The sequence below is a fragment of the Colias croceus genome, chromosome 2 (assembly GCF_905220415.1).
Source record: "Colias croceus chromosome 2, ilColCroc2.1".
NCBI lineage: Eukaryota > Metazoa > Arthropoda > Insecta > Lepidoptera > Pieridae > Colias > Colias croceus.
In genome coordinates this window covers 7843408-7867307 of record NC_059538.1, presented here as the reverse complement: position 1 = coordinate 7867307, position 23900 = coordinate 7843408, and the positions used below count along the sequence as shown (strand labels likewise).

At 30.4% G+C, this 23900-nt stretch overlaps 2 protein-coding genes across 6 annotated transcripts in view; one reads left to right on the top strand and one right to left on the bottom strand.

Annotated features, from left to right (window-relative positions):
* The window catches only part of LOC123704375 (multiple C2 and transmembrane domain-containing protein-like), a 48599-nt gene extending 25866 nt beyond the window's left edge, over nt 1-22733 (top strand). The window contains exons 1-14 of one of the 3 annotated variants that reach the window (XM_045652747.1): nt 563-776; nt 7857-7989; nt 8786-8919; nt 10609-10752; nt 11804-11987; nt 15628-15824; nt 16384-16603; nt 17065-17210; nt 17499-17638; nt 18112-18182; nt 19574-19677; nt 20282-20391; nt 20745-20842; nt 21636-22733. In XM_045652747.1, coding sequence (XP_045508703.1) covers nt 7885-7989; nt 8786-8919; nt 10609-10752; nt 11804-11987; nt 15628-15824; nt 16384-16603; nt 17065-17210; nt 17499-17638; nt 18112-18182; nt 19574-19677; nt 20282-20391; nt 20745-20842; nt 21636-21704 — 1722 coding nt within the window. In that variant the 5' untranslated portion in view covers nt 563-776; nt 7857-7884 and the 3' untranslated portion in view covers nt 21705-22733. Of the gene's footprint in view, nt 1-562; nt 777-7379; nt 7513-7856; nt 7990-8785; nt 8920-10608; nt 10753-11803; nt 11988-15627; nt 15825-16383; nt 16604-17064; nt 17211-17498; nt 17639-18111; nt 18183-19573; nt 19678-20281; nt 20392-20744; nt 20843-21635 lie in introns of those variants that run through there. The other 2 variants (XM_045652738.1, XM_045652741.1) reach the window with 2 other exon arrangements.
* The window catches only part of LOC123704395 (multiple C2 and transmembrane domain-containing protein-like), a 14659-nt gene continuing 13196 nt past the window's right edge, over nt 22438-23900 (bottom strand). For all 3 annotated transcript variants that reach the window (XM_045652777.1, XM_045652759.1, XM_045652766.1), the window contains exons 13-14: nt 22675-22772; nt 22438-22585 (exon numbers count right to left, since the gene is read on the bottom strand). In XM_045652777.1, coding sequence (XP_045508733.1) covers nt 22499-22585; nt 22675-22772 — 185 coding nt within the window. In that variant the 3' untranslated portion in view covers nt 22438-22498. The remainder of the gene's footprint in view (nt 22586-22674; nt 22773-23900) is intronic.

The following is a 23900-nucleotide window of genomic DNA, read 5'->3' as shown; positions in this document are numbered from 1 at the left end:
CGGCGCAGTTCAATTTAACATTTACATATCTTTATGTTTTTTAAATGGTAGCAGTAAAGTTGCAGTCTGCAGAATGTACCGAAGTGATGGCGCTAGACGACCTAAATAATGCGTTAAGAGATCATGGTAACGCCTACCTACAGGCTTGCCTACAGGCTACAACCACCCACATTCTCTGTCAATAATTTGCCAAGAAGGCGGTCCAAAAAGACAATATTTATTAGTATCTGACTGACCTAATGGATATAATATTATGTAGCTAAGCATGCAAATTGTAAACACGAAGAGGATGTAGATGAAAGTGACGTAAATTCGTATAAAATGTGACAAATTTATGAAAAAATTTTAAGAGCTTCGCAAGAGCTCACCTTTTGTAAAAAAACATGAATTATAATTTATAAGAGCATAACCACGCATAACAGCAATTATCAAAACACCTTATAAGTCATGGTAACATTTAAACTTTGCGTTGTGACGTAAAAAATGATAATTAATGCGATTACGTTACACTTAACAAATCATTTCAATATGTATGACAGCAAACATGTAGAAACAGAACATTATGGGCATTATGTCCGAAATAGAGTGACATGTTTTTTGTTACATTACCCAGACGTATCCTTACAATGTAAACATTTGCCTTTAGTGACGTATGAGTGTTTCCTTGGTTCGTAAAAATGCAAAATACCGCAAGGTGGTTTTCCCTTGGCCGTTCAGCGTGGTCTGACTAAGTCAGTCAATTGTGTACCTCCGCAACGTTCGTCCATCCGACAGAGGTATGTGCGCTTTATTCGTTTTAATCGATATTTAACGATATGGTCGTTATATATTAATGTACAGCGTTGATATTGATATCTAGGTATCATTCATTATCTATTCAAATAATTATTAAGAGATTTATATATTTAGCAGACAAACCGGTCGCTCTGTAGTCTGTATAGTCTTCCGGTAAAAAAATTTCGTGTGGTTGAAGTTTTTGTTGCTACTAAGATTTTAGAATGATTATAAATATTGAATAAACAAGACGTTCAATCAACTTGAACACAATAAGACATTTTAAAAATATAAAATCATGTTTTTGGATTTTTATCGATCGAAATAAAGTCTTATTTAGTTACGAGCGGGAAAAATGTAAAAGAGTGTTTGTGTTTTGATATTAAATATAAAAATTAAAGTGATGTCGTTTTTGAGAAAGATGTCGTTTCGCACAAAAGTCCAAGTGGAAGTTTCGCCTGTGCAAACAGAACCAATAACGGATGTTTGTAAACAAAGCGGTGAAATTGTCACTCGTCCGCCCGAGCCGGTGCCCTTGCTCGAACCTACGGAAACGTCGCGGTCGTCAGGGACTGATGAAACGGACGCACCAGACCAGCAAATCACCTTCGAAATTCTGACGCAAAATAACAAAAATAACGAACGTTCTGAGGAGTTTTCTATTGACGCGGATCTTACAACTGACTCACAAAATGTTATAATATACCAACCCGAATTGACAACAAACTTAGAATCAATAGAGTGAGTAAATTTCAACGTACATCGGATTCTTCTTCTTGTATTTTTTTGATTAGACATGGGTTAGTTGTAAACTTTTACTTACTACATTTAATTAAATAAAAACACGCATTAATCTACAAAGACAGGACCAGTAATTTATATTTAACATTTTGTGAAAGAAATAATTTAGGCTTTACCTTACTGATCAGGCATGCTTACCTGAAATACCGCATATTCGCTTACCATTAGGTGAGATGGCGATGGCGGTCAAATGCCTTAAGCAGTGTGCTAAAAAAATTGACTCCATTTTTTCGTATAATCTGAGAATATATCACTAACCAGTGAAGTAAACAATTATTCTGCTTCCTGATAGGTAATATATTATATTAAGCAGTTTTTTAATATTAAGTAAAGCGGAAATTATAATATACTTCGGTATCTTACTCAGTTACGATATATTTTAATTTTAAACTCTTACTTTATCCTTCACAAAAAGAATGTCTGATATCTGGAAATAATAATACCTACCGTTTAAATTAACAAAGTTAATTATAGAAATTCTTACATGCATTATTATTATTTTTTTTTAATTAAACATAAATAAATACTTAATAATTATTATTGTTAACTGTAAAAAAAGTTGGAAAAAGTAAAAATTAAGAAACTTTTTAAAGTCGATCTGTATCAAAAAAATATGCACATTTATCTACTTACTTAATTAACAACGGAGATAAATTTTTTCATATTTATTAAATAGGTATAAAGTAATAAATTATCGATCTTTAAAAAAATATAAGTCCAAACGGCCAACAACGTCATAGAATAAAAAAGTTTATACCTATTACCTACGCTTTATATTTGCAGATACTTACTAAATACGTCATAGGAAATCGTTGCATTTCAGTATTTATATATATTTACTAAGACCCAATCATATAGATACACAGAATTAAGAAACTGAACATAGTATGACGTTAATAGTGCTATAATATTGGTGACGAAAAAGTATTGCGCCACATTATTTTTAAAGCCATGCAGCCCGAAAATTATAATAAAATTTTGAAGGTTATTGGTATATTATCTGTTTATCTCTATAGTTCCGCTTTGACATTGATTAATTATCTACTCAAACGCTCAGCTCAAACGCTTATCAATCAAGGAGCTTTAAAAGAAGACATAAACAAAAACCATACCTACACGTGATAACAACTTTGTTTTTAATTTTGTGTTAAATGTAAATTATGACTCCATGGTTTTCACAAAAAAAAATGTTTTACTCCTATAAACACAACAATATTAAGTAAATAGGTTCATGAAAACAATTTATGTTTCCTATAGATTCTTATACCTATTCATTAAAATAATTATTATGTAGGTAAAATAAAACTATTCCCACGTTATTAATAAGGAAAAAAATTCGACGAATTATACATATCTATATTGTAAAGAAAAATTAATAGAAAAGAAATATTTACACAATTCGATTTGAAAAATAATACAAAATGTCTTGTCATTTTTTGTAGAATTTTCAATATGGCAGACGCGGGACAAAACTGATGAACCTACAAACTCGAAGTTAACTTCTACTTACTACTAACTTCCCGACACATCCATCAATTAAAATTACATCCGTTAAAAAATGTGATATCAATGTAACATTCAATAGTAGACTATTTTTAATGTGATTAGAAATTTAGAATAATTTTTCAGTTTTTCTGCTAAAGAAAATAAAAATATCTTCATAGATACAATATAAAAAAGCATAGTTCTATAAAAAAAGCATTATGAGTAGCTGCGATGAAACATAGGTCTTTTTATGTACTATGGTTGAAAGCATCATTATAAACAGTAATATCTGGTAAAGAGCACTTTAAATACGTATTGTTCCTTGTTCTTATGATTTTTTGTCAAGTTAATGAATGTTCACGAATGTAGGGTTACTGTGACATGACATGGACATGGCTTACAAGCAATATGACCTTTTAAGGTACATTTTAGTTTTTTTTGTGTAAGGATGTCACCGTGTATGATTCAAAATTGAAATTTTTTATCTTCAGTCGCAAATCGTTAATGTTATTTGGAAAAATCTTACCAATACATACATCGACGAGAAAATTATAATAAGATTCATAATTTACTCTTACTAGAAAAGTGAATTTATTTATTTATTTTTATTTATCTATTTATTTACCTCACATAGAAATTACTATCATTACAGAACACATAAAACTAATGTTAGCGTAATGCGATAAATAAAGACATGTGACCTCTAGAATTACCACTGACCCAAGTTCTTATAAACAAACACGGACAAAGGTTACAGAAACCTGTGTATATCTGTAGATCGAATCTAAAGGCGATTAAGAAGGCGGAAATTTTCGGCACTTAAAACTGAATCAATCTTAATTACCTGCCTCCGTAATATCACTGAATGACGTAGCAGGTTCCATATTCAATGAATCCATGAAGTAGAGAAATGGCCAAAATATTCACAAGTTTAAAGAGAAAATCAAAAGAATATTAAAATCAAACCACCTCAATAGTTCAACTTACATTTTGATTAAAGTTATACATTATTAATTTAATACCTTATTAATATTCTATTTTGAAAAATAAGAGTAAGAAAGACCTAGTTACATTTGCTATGTTAAATTATTAGGTAGGTACATATTAATTCAGTTTTTGAGTCATTCATACAATTTCAGTGACCTGAGCATTTAAGTAAATCACAAATGCCGTCAACGTGTAATTAAATGGTGGTAATTACAACAATGTTATATGTAATGATGATTATTGACATTGTTTTTAACATATATGGAGCTTACATGCATTCCTGCAAGTGCAACCTTTTACCTTCACAGCTTATTTATTTATTATACACGGTATTGTAATAACCCAAACTCTATTATGCATGGACTGTTACTGGTCGAGGATACAAAGGGATCAAATGATAACCTCGCTTAAGGATATTGTATTGTTGTGTAATGTTGTGCATATTAAAGATAGACTTTGAATTACAAATCTTACCTTGCATAACATAATATGGTGCATATTGCGATCACATTAACGAAACTTTCCATATATTAGGCCTGGTAAACAACAATAGGCTCATATATACTCAAGGATTAGACCAGTTTATCATATGGGATAAACACGAATTTAGCTCATAGTAATTAACGCATCCCTTTGATGTATGATTTATTATGCAACATCATTAATTACTCGCCGGTAAATAAAGAACCGAACGGTTTCAATGTGAAGTGAACATAACATAAGAGTTTATTAACCTTCAATTTGTACGACGTTTATAAAAAGTGAAGTAAGAGAAATGATATTAAAAACAACTATTGATGAATCGAGTGACACGACACCGTTCATTTAAGCACGTTATTAATTATTGTTATTAAAGTAACAGTTTCACAGTCTGATTTTTGTATGATAAAGCTAAAACGCATCATGGAAGATGGCACAAAAAGCAATGACCGGATAAGAGAGGCCGTTCGGCTTGTCCGTGAGCCACAAAGGTCATGGTGCCGCACACTGCGCCGGCATATTGAGTGCGGTGCGCTCGCTTGTTCGAGGAAATGACAATGAAAGACGTATTTATATACAGACCCTTTCTTTTCTCATTGTTGCATCGAATTCGCGTCTTCCTCCTCGATAAATTGGCATTAAAGCCATATAGAGATGATAATTTGTGGACGAAGTGCATTTTTACCACATTTTTACAAAAACATGCTTATTAAAAGAATCGTCTTACATGATAACAAGATTGTCTGCTTAATTTATTATTTTGGAATGTTATATTATTATTAAATATAAATTGGACAATATTTTTATGCGTCGTATGTAATTCATTTCTCTTACATTCGATTTTTAGTCTTCATTCTTCCTGGATATTGACGTAGGATGCCATCGATTACTAGGTACCTAGAGCCTACGTCATGCCTACGTATTACTTGGCGTTAGTTAGGATTTGGACTCCAAATTTATTTATTACTTACCATTTCTTCTATTTGAATTTCATCATAATAACCGTAGTATTGACACATGGACTTGTTTAGGTACACCAATGAATTACGATGGTGGTTTGAAATACTTCTGAAATTCAAGGCTTTAGTGAGCTTTCAAATTAAAGCTGCTTGACTTTTTTAAATAGATAAATCATGTTTTATGTATGAAAATGGAGCTACTGCTTTTGGGGTATTTACTTATATGTATATAATATAATATAACAATAATTAAACTTAAACTCAAGACACGTAAGAACTCCTTTTCCCTCATCATTGAGCATCGCATCGTGAAGCCTTCAGGGAAAACATCGATACATTAAAATTCACCACACATTTGTATCGTAAAGAAAATCAAATCATTACCATGTAAATAATAAGATAAAACCTTCGGTGGTTGCATGTATTAGTATTCTTTAGCCGTACTTATTCAAACAGCCTTAAACGTAGTTTAAATGTATCTATAGCTAGAATCAAATTTCTTTGAAATTTCGATCTGAAAATCAGCTCGAGCGTCTGAAAAGATTTTTTACTCATACTAATTGTATCAACTATTTTTTAAACTATTGTTTTTTAAAATATTAAATCCTTGATTTCTTCAAATCAATACAGCGAACCCAAAATTATCATAGCGCGTTAATCGATTTTAAATGTTATTTGTATATTGGCGGAAAATTAATTACGTTTAAGATTCATGATAAATCACATGTATTTTTATTTTTTACCTCTAAATGTTACGATGTATCTTGGTGGTTTAATAAATGTTTATATTATGCGTTGAATTATTAAACTGCATATCATATTAGATACTATAAATAATAGCATTATGAGTTATATTTATTTTTTGATACTTTATATTTTAGTTTCCTTATTTAAATAGGTAATTATGATTCATTTAAAAATGTCAGTCTCATGGTTTAAGGTTTTGTCTTCCCACATACATACTTATATATCTATATATTATTACTAAAACATTTGAATGCCATAAAACCAAAAATATCTGACTGAACTCGACTTAGTCAAATTAAGAATCATGTTATCCTTAGATTGCACCAAATATATGTTGCATATGTTATATTCAAAGTATTTACGAAACAGTGCCGAAATGTTCGATCGATTTACATTAATTAGAATTGGTGTTGATGCTAGCAGATTAATAAAATATTTCATTATACTCACATGTGTGGGCATTATCTGCCTATGAAATATAGAAAATAGTGCTACCCTATACATATAAATTCTAAAGATTTTTAATGGTTTTTTTTATAAAGTAAATAGTAACGTGTAAACACATATTACCATTTAAGTGGTTTATTACTTTAGATATGGTGTTGCGTTAATTACTGACGTATGTTTTGTTATAAAATCGGACGTCATTGATGGCGTAGACATAGAACTTACGTTGCAACTGAAACATGTATAAATTGAAAAAATAACATTTATATTTCTCATTTCCGTCTTATCGTCGTAAGCGATATATCTATACATTCATTTGATACGATTTAATGGAAAAACTTCTCGAGTGATGAAACAAATTTCAAAAATCTTGCAAATAATTGGCGAGAACCATTGTTTTGATGTTTGGCAAATAAGTTCGTTTACTTGACTCGAGTCATGTGATGACCAGCCAAGTGGCTTTCTGTTAGCGTAGCGTTCAATAGAATAGACTACGAATGTATGAGATTGATTGATTCGTAGTCTATTCTATTGAACGCTACGCTAACAGAAAGCCACTTGGCTAGGGGGGCTGAGCCTTTCATGAGAGCACTCGTCACTCGTCATCTACAATAATAAATAATAACGTATTTTAGCGATCGGAACATTATAATAGACGTGCAATAAGTTTGTCATAACGTAAATTAAAATAAAATGGTAATTAGAAAATGTTTTGGTAATAAACCGATACGATTACCATATTCTGTTTAAAAAAACTTGTTATTTTAATTAATCAAATTGTTATGCGGAATAAAACAGGTATCGCCTTGAACCCCGTCCAAAATGATTGGTGGTACGTATCTACTTATTTGTGAGATTGGAATCAATGTGATTTGGCGTGGGCTCTTTTTTAATTTGGAAATATCTAATTTGCATTTTATATCTTCCACCATGAACTCTAGGTACTTATATGTACAGATTTAAATTGTAAGAGAATACAAGGAAAAACAGACTTCTAAAACATTAAGGACCTGTTTCACCCCTGCTGAAAAGGTCCTTCATATTTAACTTGTCACATTTTAATGTAAATTTTATACATGAATACTTACATTATTTGTCAATTCGACAGATAAGAAAAACAAAAAAAAATACCCCGAAGTTGTGAAACCGGTTGTAAAACTCTTGTTTTCTTTGTAGGTCAATTCCGATACCGGACGGCCTGGTGATGGACCCCCTATCGCCCATGGCGCTTGCAGTCCCAAGTCAAATTATGGACCGCTTTGGCAATGGGCTGACTTTGCTGAGAGATCACGGGAAGAAAGTTCAAAAGGTAAAATAGCACAGTTAAATACCCAGCTACGAAATTCTGATGAAACATGCCGAACTTTCGGCTCTAGAAATTCCATGTTTTCTGAGTATCTATTGGCAACTTTAACACATTAGCACATTTTCTTTAATTTACGTTATTATAATTTTATTAATCTATCAAGAATCACAAAGATCTGGTAATATATTCATATTGTATATTTAAAGCAATCGTAAAAAGTCAGATAGGTTATCTGTAACATCTTTCCCGAGATGCGCAAAGATTTCCTCATTAAAACCTACCATACTTAACTTTGGTGTAAATATTATATTTCATTAAAATTAGTTATTTACATTCTTAATAAGCTATTTTTACTTTGAAAAATCTTGCAAATAATTGGCGAGAACCATTGTTTTGATAGTGACCGGTTTAAAGAATATCCATAATATAATAGATATATCAAATATTATCAAACACTCAAACCTCACTTGAATACCTACCAGTTATAATGCATATAAAAATAATTTTAAATGATCTGAAAATCAATAAAATATTTGACATTGTTTATTGAATTTAAAGACTTTACGGTCATGACACTAGGTTGTGTTAGGAATTAATTTTTATTATAAATGCACAAAGTAGCGTATTAATATTAATATTTAGTTCATAACCTATTAGATTGTGCCAATAGTATCAATAACGAAACAAGAACCATATTAGCATATTAATTTTTCTTTGTCACTAAACAAAGGAGACTTTCGTATACATAATGTAGGGTAAAATTGTATATTTATAATTTCAAAGGTTGTTTTAATTTCAGTATCTGTTGAAAAATAGAAAGTTTGAAGTTCTCAAGAAATCATGGACGTCAATAGTAAATATAGTACTCGTAGAAGCGAAAGATTTACCTGACGGACCCGGTAGTAATTCCAACGGTCTTTATTGTAAATTCAAGTAAGTCACACATCATTATCATATATCATCATGATCTATATTATAGTCTATTTACATATAATGTACTCTTAGAAGTTTAATATTGATTATTGACCAATGACCACCCATTTGAATAATTAGAAAAAATGTCTGAGAAAATATTTAATATGTATTTTTTTTTAATTAAGTATCAGATATACCTACAATAATGTCTACAAAAAAAATAAAAATATCCTACAATTCTAAATTTTAAATACTACTAGCTGTGTTCCGCGGTTTTACCCGCATTGCTCCGCTCCTGTTGGTCTTAGCGTGATGGTATCTAGCCTATAATCCTACCTCGATAAATGGGCTAACACCTAAATAATTTTTCAAATCGGACCAGTAGTTCCTGAGACTAGCGCGTTCAAACAAACAAACAAACTCTTCAGCTTTATAATATTAGTAACCTATAGATTTTTGGTTCCTGACTTGCAACAGTAGTAATATAAAAAATACATAAAAAATAATATATTACTCATATATCCGGGTATGACTTATGAACAATTACCATAAGAAATTAAATATTGCCTTAAAAGTATAACTGTAACCGTTTTTATATGACTTTTAAATATAGAGTAAAAAATATTAGAGCCTCTGCAGCATACCGCATGAAGAGTAAACCGAAACACGTGCTTGTAAAGATAAGATCACGAGTCAAATATTTAGTATTCTGATTTTATAATTACTCAGGAGATTTAATATATTTAGTATCTATATATATTATAATTTATAAGCTAATTAAATGGACACACCTCTATAATACGGAACTATAATAAAGTTTATAGTTATACAGCATTTTTATGTATTTTGACTCATATTTTAAATTGTTCAAATAATAATTAAATTACTCTGTGAATCCGCCATAAGATAATTTACATAAACCTCACGGAAAAACTGTCAATCAATTGTACTTATATCTGAAGGTTGAGTTTTTTCGTCTTTTGACTAAAACGGTAAAAAATTGCTTTTAAGTGGCCTGCAAATAATAGGTACCATTCAAAGGTATTTTGGCTGCAGAAAAAACTGGCAAACAATGATTCGCACAACGTATATTAATTCTGTATAAAAGCTTCATAATAAGATGATATAATAACTACTCAATGTACAATACAAATAATGATCTATTTAGTAGTAAAAAAAATAATATAAATTTATATATACAGAAAATTCGTTTAATTTTATTAATATATACAAGAAGTTTTAATTATCCATATATAATTGGCGATTTACTCCGAACCAACTATTTCTAGGATGAAATTTGATATAATATAATCAAAGAATATAATTAAATAAAGTTTGTATCATCTAGTAAGAAAAAATAAATCTTAATGAAACATAAACATAATAAATTCAATGTATTCACTTGCTACTATCTAACGAAATCATTTATTATCTTTCTATATCATTTATTATAAATTGTTTTTATTTTATCATAAATTTCATCTTGTCATACAGAAATTGAAAAACTTGAGAAAACATTAACAAATATACCTAAGAAAATTAGCGTTAGCTACTATTAAGTATTCTGTGATAAAATTTTAAGGTTATACTAATCCAATAGCACCATCGAGTCTTATTGGTGTATGCTTAAAAACAACTGACAAGTGTTAAGAGTTTATATGGTATGTGGTAAAGTTCAATCAAATCTAAATTTCCAATTTATTGCAGTTTGGGTAACGAGTCGCACAAATCGAAGCAAGTACACAAATGCAAACCAATTTGGCGAGAGAGATTCAACCTGCATTTGTATGAAGATAACTCTCTACAAATCAAAGTATGGCATAAAGTGAAACAGAAAACTTTTATGGGCAAGTAAGTTCCTAAAATACTATCTTTACCTCATCTTCATCAAGCATATTTATTTATTTATTATTTATTTTAGAATTTCCGACAGAGGATACAGATTACATTCGTTATTATTGATTATTGATATATATTTATGATTATTGTCATAATTGGTGCCACACTAATTTTATTTTACGTCAATAAAATAAAAAGACCGTGTGAGCCGAGCCCACGTGTCAAAAGTGAAACTTCAAAGATATCAAAATCGTCGCTTTACTCCTTGACGTGACGGTATTGACATGACACGACCTTGAAATTTTATTCTCAAGTTTCAACGCGCCTAAAGAAGTTTCACTTTAATAACAAATTGGAACTTTTTCAAGTGCATATAACAATTTTCAGTAGTAGGTACATAGCTCGTCTTAAAAACAATAGGAAATAAGAAAATTAAATATTATTAACAGTAATGCGCTTTAAATTGGTGGATGAGAATAATAAGTCTGTTTCAAAAATTTCCACCGTTTTTACTATAAAAACTTCATGAATTTTGTTTACCGACGAACATCGTTGATGTCTTTTCATAGGAGTTTTTAAAAGGTAGTGTAGAGTGCCACTTCAAAACTATTCAATACACACTTCAATTATTCAATTTCAATACACTTCGACGATAGCTCTGCCGTCATAAATACTCCGGATAAATAATGTTATGGAATATTCTCGGATTTTATAAATTAATCTCAATCTTATTGTAATAAAGTTTAAAAATGATTTATAAATTTTAAAGAAGAGTAAAAGTCCAAACTTACTCAGCATAATAATTTGCGACATAGCTTTGAAAATATTCCTTTGGCATTCTAATTTTCCTTTACAAACATAAAAGAAAAGTATCATTTAACAACATGCATAGCTGTAAAGTGAATATGTTTTACTCCACAACTATAGTAATTTGTTATTAGCGCATCACCAAGTTGTACATATTATCTTGCACAAGCTCGCTTAGATATCATATTCATGTGTACTCTATGAATCAAAAAAAAAACGAACATGCAATGTTTACAAATTCTGTTTATTCTGTCAGATGCATCATAGATCTTTCACAACTAGAAAAAGAGAGGACACACGAGCTGTGGCAGGAGTTGGAGTGTGGGTATGGATCCCTGCATCTGCTGATCACACTGAGCGGGACGGAAAGAATCCAGCCGGTGGATAGCATACCCACATCCAATGGTATTCATCATGAGACCCCAGCGGAGGATAAATTTGTAAGTGCACACACACGCACGCACTCAATACATAATGTTAAGCCACTAAAATGAAAATTAATTTAAATGTGAATAGTATTTTTGAAATAATGAAGCAAAAAAGAATGTGTAGTTAAAAGAAACTTCTCGATCCTTAACATAAGAACAATATAGGTCACGGCAATTTTAAAGTATCAAATATTTTTGACCTCCGAATGACGTTAACATCTCTGCTTTTGCAGTTTGTTTTTGTCTTTTGCTTTTAAATATCACATTGTATAGTTTTTGCTGATAACAATATTCAAGTAAAATAAATAAATAAAGAATAAATTATTAAATAAATATTATTTTATGTGACGGTTATATTATAGGTAATATACATCTCAGTTGTATTCACAGAAACTCGTATAACTATTAATTAACACTTGAACCACAAATCACAGTCGCGGTTCAAATTCCACTGTGTACATTTTTATTCCCACTAATTCTTAGTAACTGACTTAAACTTTAGTTTATTAGTCACGACGTAAAGTTTATACATAATAATTTATACTGGTTATATCTATTAGCTCTATTGTGAGAATATGTAGGTATGTTCTTTTATTAATATTCTTCGAATTGTATGACATTTGTGGATAACTGTTAGCAGCATGTGCTTAAGTACTTATATAAATTAGGAAAAATCTATATCATACAATTGAATCGCTCTACCAAAATGTTAATGCACGTGGAAGGTTTTCATGGAGAAAAAACACGAAAAAGGGGAAATAAGGAATCAACAAACAATATCTACCTATAAATTTTGCCATCAATCATTACTGTGAACTTAATTACTAAGTAGGTAAATAGGTTTTTATGTGATTTTAAAACAAAGACTAATAGACATAAGTAAAGAATCTTAGGTATAGTCTACTTATAAAAAACACGCTAATGATAGAGTCAACATAAAGTTAAAAATATTTTTGAGCACTAAGTAAGTAAGTTTTTTCATATTCACTAAGAAATTATTGTATTGTCACCGTTCGTTGCTTTGTACGAATTTTGAATTAAATTTGTAAGTTGAAAGAGGGCCAAATTCTAGTCTAAAGAAGTTTGTTACATAAAAAATAAACCTATGTCAAATAAAATTTAATGAATAAATTTTATTTTTAATTTATTTGGTGTACAAAAAAATATTATTTACCAACTCACACACATAATAGCGGCAGTACACATGGGGCCAAGGCGTTGGGCCAACGTGTTGGGAAAAAATGAAGGATATCAAGATTCCTGTTCACACATTGGCGTACTGATCATTCTGCATTGGCGCTTCAAAGATGGACGTAGTCCGTAGAAGTTCTTGCAGCCGCGGCAATTTATTTATACAGTGCGTTTAATAATTAATTATTACGTACATGTGCACCAATAACTCTTGAGTGTACTCTGCCGTCTGCGATGATACCATTTTCCAATCTCTATTTTCCTTTTTTTTATTTCTGTATAAATGAAACATTATTAAAAAATATGTTTAGATTTTTTCAAATCTTTAAAATGTGTACATTTTACATTTAATTTAATTTTATCTACCTATAAAACGAAACTTTAAAGATTACGGACGGATGTATTGATTGGTGATATTTGATAATATTATTTATGTAATAAAGCACATTTTGATCAAAATCATGCTCATTGTATATTGTTATTTAATTTTTAAGAACAAGTAACTGTTTCATACTATTTTACTCATTTTTAATATATTCATTTTTTTATCGCAAATGTATGAAAGTGAGTTATGAAAAACATCTAGAATAATATAATACTTAAATAGAAAATAAAACATCTAATTTATCTCAATAAATTAGATCTAGAACCATATGATGAGTCATATTAGATATGACTCATCATATGGTTTTTATTTTTGTGTAGTTCATGCAGTGGATTCCAAATTATTCCTTCATGTCGATACAATTCTACGAATTGTAAAACCTCATTGCTTGTCCACATCGGCGCCGCCATCGCTATCGGAACATGGAAACGTAAATTTCATTGACGCGCAACGATACTGTCTCCACTGACGAGTAACAATAAACTGAACAAGACACCAACGTGTGAACGCTGTTTGCGGAGCGCGCCAAGATCCTTTGAAGTGTGAACAAAAACCGACAACATTCGGTTGGCCTGCCAATATTGGCGCCAACTAGGTTAATGAAGCCAACATACCGCCAAGTAGCTCTCTACACGTTGGCCCAACCCATTGGCCCAACACGTTGGCCCCATGTGTACTGCCACCATAACATTCTTCTATTCCTCTATTAGTATAGTGAGCTAAAACTATATACCTATGATGTAATTTATATAATAATTACCGTATTTTATTTTCACATATTTTAGTGATTTAATAAATTATTGCACAAAGAGCACCGTTCCGTGTAGTACAGTAAAAATGTCCTTGTTAGTTTCGCACTTGGAAATTTTCACAATAAATATATTTTTTTTTGTCACAGTCACGAACAGTCAGTCTCTCACATATGATCGTGGAATCATAACTTTTCTAAATTGTATCTTGTGTTTATAAATAATATAATTTTTAAAATGGGTACCAAAAAAACTGGGGTAAGTTCTTACTACATATTATAGAGCAGTAACTTTTAAACTATTTATTTTTGAGTCACATTTTAATTGATACATATGAAGATTACATGAAACAATACGGAACCTGTAAATTGAATTAAATGCAAATTCATTAGCAAGGCATTTATGTGTGTCTACTTTGTCTAGTAGGTATACCTACTTATACGATGTTATTTTACTTATAAGTTGTTATAATAATATTTACAAAGGTTCTTGAGGAACATTTGCTTAAACAAGTGCTTTGTTTACATATTCATGCATGTACATACAGTCTTAATAATAAACAGAACCTCTATAAGTTTTAGTTTATTATACTATAGGTTGTTAGGTACCTTCCTTCTTGTAAGAAAAATATTTACACGCTCGCATCCCCATGGCGGACTATAAGTATGTATCTATTTATTCATCTTTTTCTGACTGAAAAAACACTAGAATCGAGAATCTTCTTTTTTTTGAAGAGTAAAATAAGTCGTAAATCATGATAGAACAAAAACTCTATGTAACAACTGAACGCAGGTTACCATGACCATGATTCATTTGACTATAATTTTAAAATAAGTTTTTTTTTCTATACTTTATGTAGATATGTTATAGCTAAGTCTAGTCTAGTAAAGCTAGTCTTCAAAAATTATTCCATCAATTATATGGTGAAGAATATTACGGTATTATATGGTGAAGCTTTTTGTTAGAACTTTGTCGGCACTTTTGAAAATTAAAGACATGATTCTTTTCTTATATTTTTTGGAAATAAAGTTTATTGTTTTATAGTTGTTGTTTATTGTTTTCTCTTAAAGTAGGTCTAATTTCTGATAGCTAGGTAGGTATAAAATTAGTACCATTTATCAAAACAAGTGATATTTTTTGATTTAAGTATGAAAAAAAAAATTGTTTATTTTTCTTATATTCATATATTATTGGGGTTTTGAGGACAAAATATTATAATAAGAGTTTTTATTAGGAACGTGGCAGAGAAATTTATTTTATAATACGTAGAGCTGAGAATGTACTAAATCAAAAATTATATAATCTAAATGAATTATTTTTGTTGAAGTCATGGTACCGTGTCACGGATAATTGGAATGACGTCGGCCAGCTATCAATAACCCTGTACGGAGCAAAAGGATTGAGCGCTCTCACCCTGAGCGGCAGTGTCAATGCATACTGTATATTGGAGCTGGACAATGCAAGAGTACAAACACATACGATTAAGAGCACTTCTGAGCCTAATTGGGACAAGAACTTTGTATTGTAAGTGAACCAAATGTTATAATTTTATCGTCGTAGTATCTCGTATTTATGAGCGCTGCTGAAATGTCGGTTGTTGATCAAGGCTGGTTTTAAACATTACTGGATATATGCTCGCTAATCTTAGAATCTCAATGGTGTAGATAAGGTTAATCAAACAATATTAAAAATATGTAAATTATTTGTTAATATTTATTCTACTAATTTATTAATCTCTTCGACATATAAACCACGGTTGAATAGTGGTCTCACAACAGTCGACTATTCTTTCAACCGGACATTACGTTATACGTTATATGTATATTATTTTAACATACCTAGGTCTCTTTTACAATTATTATTGTGTAAATGTTTTTAATATGTTTTGTAACAAAGTGTAATTTATGTAAAACCATGTTGTACTTTTTAATTTATTTTAACAAATACATGGATCGTGTGACCCAAATCCTTAAATGAATAAAATTAAATTATCAATTAGTTTGTTTTTATCAAGTACCTTTTTTTTCTTTTTATTGACAAAATTTATTCAAACAGCGAAATTTTATGTAATGTATATTTTTAGTTCAATAAATGACATCACATCTACGGTAGATATAGCTGTATATGAGGAATCATTAATTCAGTCAATGAAAGGTGAGATGCTGGGGAAGATATCTATACCTTTGTTGAGGATACAGAATAATGAGAAGCGATGGTACGCTCTGAAGAATAGCTCGAAGAAGGCGAGCGCGAGGGGAAACTGCCCTAGGATATTGTTGGAGATGTCCGTTGTATGGAATCCGGTAAGCATAATATACAGTAGTTAATTAAGTAGTAGCAGTAGTAGTTAGTATTTTTGCAGTTTAGTTAAGGATTTAGTACTGAATATGAGGTAGTTACGAAAATAAAATAATTCCAATTTCAATTATTATTGTTTCACATTTGCAAGGATTTATTTAGAAAAAACATGTTATATTCTTGACTAAAATATCATAAATTTAAATATTTAAAATAATATTATAATTACCATCTGCTATTACTCATCGCAAATTAAACAAATTAGTTTTTTTTTTTCAATGTTAGGAACAAAAATTACACGCGTGACGCAATTCCTAGACTATAGTCTTGCATTTTTAAATAAATTCAACATTTATTAGAACTTCCTAGCGTGGGAATTATACAAATAATACTTACAATAAAATATAGATAATTTAATAAAATTATAATTTAATAAATTAAAATTAATTCTGATTATTATTTTCAGGTAAAAGCGTCAATGAGATTGTTCAGGCCGAAGGAAACGAAATACATACAAAAATCACCTAAATTTGACATTCCACTTATTTATAGTAATTTAATATTTATAAAAAATATATTTAAAGTTTTCCGGACAGGAAACGAACATTTTAAGTAAGTAATTAAATTTAACATTAAGCTACTGAAAACGTTATTTTTGTTCACAATATTTCCTGTAGCATGAACTGAGCATGAATATTTCATTAAACTGTTGTCGGATTGTCGGATTCACATCAAAGTATCAACATAATAAAAATATTGCTAATGTTTAAAAAGCTTATTGTTCTTCATTACATTTTTAAATAGTAATAATATAATATGACTAAAATTTCATTATAAAGAGTCAAAAATTAACGTCTAGGTACGTTAACATAAGTTTCTACAATATACACCATTTTCCAGACGAGTATTCGAATGGGAAAACCAAGAGCTGTCAGCGATGGCGCTCGGCGGCTGGCTGATATTCTGGTATTTCTTCAGGCTGTGGATGACGCCATTGTTGCTTCTCTTGCCTTTTATACACTACTGGCTCGTGCATAGAAGTAAGGATATGTTTAAAATTTATATCAACCTATTGATAGGTTCATTAATTCGTTTCACATATCGAGCTATCCTACTAACTGTCTGTAGATTTTAACTTGTATGTAGTCTATATTCTAAACTAGCTGCTCCACGCGGTTTCACCCCCGTGGCTCCACTCCTGTTGGTCGAAGCGTGATGATATATAGCCTATAACCTTCCGCGATAAATGGGCTATCTAACACCGAAATAATTTTTCAAATCGGACCAGTAGTTCCCGAGATTAGCGCGTTCAAACAAACAAACTCTTCAGCTTTATAATATTAGTATAGATATGGATCGTAATAGCAGTTATAGCCATAAAGTACCTGTATTTTTATATCAACGTTATATCCTTAATTTTTTTTTATTGATTTGTCATGTCATATATTGGAATCAAAATTATCTTTTTTTAATCATTTAAAAAGTAATTTCTTATTGTAAAATATTGTTACAGATAACAACGTCGTCGTTCCCTTAAATCAGTCTGAAGACGATGAATCAGACGAGGAAGTAGAGACACAAAAGGTAATTAAACACAATATGTAATTGTATGTATTTCCGGCACCAATACATAATAATGCCATTAATGTGCATCCATTGTCTTTAGATCGTTTGGAATTCAATTCAGTACTTATTACATTGACATCTTTTATAATATTTCATGTACCTCGTGTATTGACGGCAGGTTCTTACAAATAACGTAAGTTTTTTTTTTAAATTTCTACTCATTTCTATCGTACGTTTAAAATAATTAACTCTGAAATATTAAAATACAGTAAACACTAACATTTCCATGAAAAAGGTGCTCAATGATGATTTAAATAACAAAAAACGTTGTCTTTAATTAATTGAATCATTTGAAATTTGGCGTCTTGTCAACATATTTTTTTCTGCGGTTCTATTTATCATATTTTCAATATAATGATAATTTTATACTAGAATTTCTGAAAACAAACTAGTAAAAATTTGTATTGTGATTCAATATGCTTATACCTAAGCAAGTTTCGTAATAACCAAGGTTAGTTAAAAATATCTGATTCATAGGTATTACACGACGAAAAGTTTTGAAGTAGGTACGTAGTAACTCAAAATGAAATTTTATACAGTCAATGCCTTAACAATCTCACGCATATTGTAGAGGAGTAAGTAGGTATCATTATCAGGCAGCCTTATTCTGTAATACGGAATTTTTTATAATTTCTACTAGAAACCGAATATAAAACCTCTCTACTGTAACGGTTATAGTATGAGCATTTTAAATAGCATATTAAGCTGTTGCACCAAGGCTGCGGTCACTACAATTACCCAATTAATATGTAATTTCCTATAATTAACTGCTAAAACCTGCCCATAAAGTTTCAAGTTTTGCGCATTTTTATGTATAAGAGAAATAAAAAACATAAATGACTCATACGATTACGTGGAACAGAAATAGCGACTCACGGTTGTTTCTTGTTAGCACCTACGGACGTCATAATAACTGCAATGTCGTGGTATAAGTTATTAAATACGTTTGTATATTAATAGGTGTAATAGTTGTTTACGTTTTGTAAAACAATTTTCTTATATATTTTATTAACTCTACTCTAATTAATATATTCCAATTTATCGGATATTTTTAGGTGTATTTTTTTCATATAACAACTTACGGCAATATTAATTTTCCTATGTTTCTTATGTTGTTTATAAGAAATCCTCTCTTCCATATTCTTCTGCGTATATTTAGCTAGCTACTGAAATATGTTTGACTATACATAATTGTCTTGTCCAGATATGTAATAAGTTATTGTTTACTCTGGCAAATATTCAATTGACTCTATGTAGCAAGTACCTACTAGATTGTGGTACTACCCTACATAGCATTACAACAATTTGATTGTAATCACGTTGTATTCATACAAAGCTTTCCATTCCAGGATGACAAGACGATAAAAACGCGGATTTCCGAGTTACAGGATCTCACAATAACCATTAAGACCGGAATCGATTATATCGTATCTCTCCTTGAGAGGCTGCATAAGTAAGTTCCTAAAATATCTTTATATTTTTCCATCTACAACTTTCAAGTTCAATTTACAAGTTCATTGCCCCCATAAGCATTTATACTTTTCCTGCACTTGTCTCCGTTGCTATGAAATACCTACCTTTGTCGGAATTTATTTTATAAAATAGTTGTTCTACGAGATAGTGACGTAGATATAACTCGTACATATTATTTTGTTGAAAGCAAAAGGCATTGTAGAGCAATAATTGTTTTTAATTGTTGATGATTTTTTTTTTCGTTTTAATAGTATGATTAAAGATCCGGAAACATAAACGACATCGTCGTTATTATTTTTAATAATCCATACTATATTATTATTATTATTACATGCTATATTATTATTTTACATTATTTTATTACTAATATAAATGCGAAAGTAACTCTGTCTGTCTGTTATTCAATCACGCCTAAACTACTGAACCAATTTTCATTAAATTTGGTATGGAGATATTTTGATACCCGAGAAAGGACATAGGCTACTTTTATCCCAGGAAAATGACGCAATCCCGGAAATCCCACGGGGACGGGAACCTAGTATACATATATATTGTATTGTTATTTAAACGATTTTCTTTTCTAGTTTGGTGAACTTCAGCGTGCCGTACTTAAGTTATTTATTTATGCTCGCCCTCGTGGGATTATCAATAGCTTTCTACCTCATACCAGCCAATTATATGTTTATGGCATTTGGTAAGTAATTATTTACAACTTTACAAACATAAACTACGCATACATACTTATAATTTATTTAAATGCTTTTAATATGCAACTGTTATTCATAATTCCATTAGACTGATCGAAAATACGCATATTTTAATATTGAGTAATGTGTTGTGACCTTCTACAAATTATAATATTTTTCATTAGAATTTCATAACTTTAAGGTTGGTCAAAATGTTAAAAAGATACCGTCTCTCATAAATTAATGTAAATGTGTGAAATGTTGAATTTCGCCAGTTCCATAGAATCACTTTATTAGGTCATACATCCTTGACTTGTTTTGTTGTGTTCTCTTTTTTCTTATAAAAAATAAATTGTTTCAGGTCTATATAAGTTCGGTCGTAAGTTTCTCAATCCTGGGAGAGTTCCTAACAACGATATATTAGATTTTATATCGCGAGTTCCGGATAATCAGATGCTGGTAAGAACATTATTTATTCATTAACTCTTCTATCAATGTGGAATGTTTCGTCAAATTAAATTAGTCTAGACCATTCCTAATAGATAATTGCAGAAGTATTTAAAAACACTTTAAAATTAATAATTGCTTGTAAGAATTAGCGTATCATTCGAAAAGTAATTAATTCTTCATTAATATGAAGATAAAGATAACATTATATGATCCAATCAAGTAGTGTAACGCGACTTGTAATAAATCACGCAAATGATCATGAAACATATTGAACAAATTTTAAAATTTGTATTACAGAATATTTATTAGTAATAACCACAAATTATATCCCTTACTCTCATAATATTTATGTAGTTTAGGTTTCTCTATCTGGAAATTACGCGAAAAATCACGTTCACAAGCGATAAACTAATAACAGTCGTAGACTCTAAGTTAATTTTTAGATTACACACTCATACAATAATAGAAATAAGTATACGATATTAGCAGTAGTTTAACAAAACTATTATGTTAATAAATCGCTTATAAAATACGATAAATCCCAAAAACCTATTATACTAGGATAAATCCTCATTGATTTATGCACTCGCTAATAAGTAAATTAAGAAATCGAATTGATAAAAACATAATATTATTATGTGATTTTGCTGTAAAAAGCCACAAAAAACAGAGCGGCAATCCTATTAGTATATCTACGTTAAAATTCATTCAATTTTTAAGGCGTTTTATTAGGTGTGTCATGACTACCTACATAATATATAAATAAATCAAATATTAGATATAAGTAACTTTTTTTTTTCAGAAACAATGGCGCGAGCTGAAAGTCCCCGAGCCTAACCTCACCCGGTCAGACTCCGCAAAGCGACGATAGTACAAACCGCGTGCATCACTGTGCCTGCATTTATACGAAGTTCATTCCCTTCCTACATTCCGTAGTGCCATAGAGGAATCGAACGGATGCCACTTTTAGTGCGAACTGTGAACTGTCAACCATACACGCTGCTACATGTGATAATATGTTCACTGTTATGTCACTGTTATTTCACCTGTTACTTTTTTATCTGTTATACGCTATTACAAAATGTCATGTAATGTCAGAGATCGTTTTTTTTTTCACTTCTCTTAACGTTTTATTGTCTTCAAAAATAATGGTTGTTTTAAAGTAATGACTAGCAGACAATTTTCGTTTATTCAACCAGCTAGCTAATAATATCTTCCTGACTGTCACTGCTGCACTGCATTTTTGTTTGAATCTTTAAATTGTTGTAAATAGGTTCATAAAATAACAATGGCTCATGTATAAGGCATGTATTTCTTTAATAGCAGCTGTTTCGGAGTATATTCTCAAACAAATTTATGTCTTAAAAAAGTAACGAAGAATAACTGTCGAATAGCTGCTATTTAATATTGTTATTTCTTATTATTTGTCCGTTATTCGTAACTAGCAGCGCTAGTAGTACAAGTGAAGTTCAAGTTTTTAAGTACCTCTAAGTATCACTGTGATATTAAAATAACGAATTTAACTATTTAGTGGTGAACAATTGCTCAATTTTATTTAGGGACGCAACGTGTATGGTTACTGTAGATGTAATAAAATGTGATTGTAGGTAATATAACTGTATTTATATAAAATGTATGAATATCATAGTACGCCTGTGCTTTGCCTCAAATTGAGGTGCTGACGGATCTTGCCAGATACTTAGTATTCACTTCTTCTTTAGGTTTTGGTACGTGTAATTCCTTCCAATCTTTCTGTAAAACAAATTTATTATATTTATTATTATACTATACGTCATTATTTAAAATTGATTATAATTTATAAGTGTAATTGTATTGTATACCAATATCGCATCGTCTGGTATTCTTGAGAAGAAGTCCAATAAATCATTATTTAACACTCGATTTGGGTTTAAATATTTCCTTGTGAATTTAAGTATCCCTGAAAAAAACAATTGAACGTTAGATCATCCTATTCATGACTTTTTTATACATATGAAAGCACTAGTCGTTGACTCCCAGTAAAAGGCTCTATTCAACGACGCTCTATCAGACATCGAACCCACGACACGTCGTTTACAACACAAGTTAAAAGTACTCAATAGTCTCATTGATACACATTAAACAAGAAAAAAACCGGCCAAGTGCGAGTCGGGCTCGCGCACAAAGGGTTCCGTAGCAGCAAATATAATAAACTTATTATGTCAATTTATACACCTGGTGAATGGAGCCTAAACTCTCCCGATATTTTGCCTTGTACTTTTATGTATGAATATTAATATTAATGGCGTATTGCTTGAATAAGCTAATATTTCTCGTAAAAAGTACCTACATTATAAAGATTTTATATCATCGCGGATTTTTAAAGGTGTACAATACTGTAGTATATTTTTTGATCTATCTTATAAGGTTCAGCCATCGTTTTCAGTGTAAGCACAATAACTTAACCAAAATTACAGTTAAATCAACCTATCTCAAAAACTATAAGAGATACTTTGATCAAACCAAAAATCGTTGAAAGAGTTAATTAGCATGCATCACCTCTATTTTTTTTAGAATTTTATACCCCGTAGTTATAAAAATAGAGGGGGGGGGGACATACTTTTTACGACTTTGAGAGCTGATATCTCAAAAACCGTTCACTTTAAGAAAAATGTTTTTTAGAAAACTTTATATCATTTTAAAAGACCTTTCCATTGATACCCCACACGGGTATGTACATCGAAAAAAAAAATTTCATCCCTCAGTTACATGTATGGGGGGCCCCACCCCCAATTCTTTTTTTTACTATTTAGTGTCATATTTTTGTAGCGGTTCATACAACACATATTCCCATCAAATTTCATCACTGTAGTACTTATAGTTTCCGAGTAAATCGGCTGTGACAGACGGACAGACGGACAGACGGACAGACGGACATGACGAAACTATAAGGGTTCCGTTTTTGCCATTTTGGCTACGGAACCCTAAAAAGCTATGTCCCAAACATATATATTTTTTTAATTAGTAAAACCTAGAGTATATTGGTCCATGGTAAAACGAAGAATATCATATAATAATTAAACAAAGT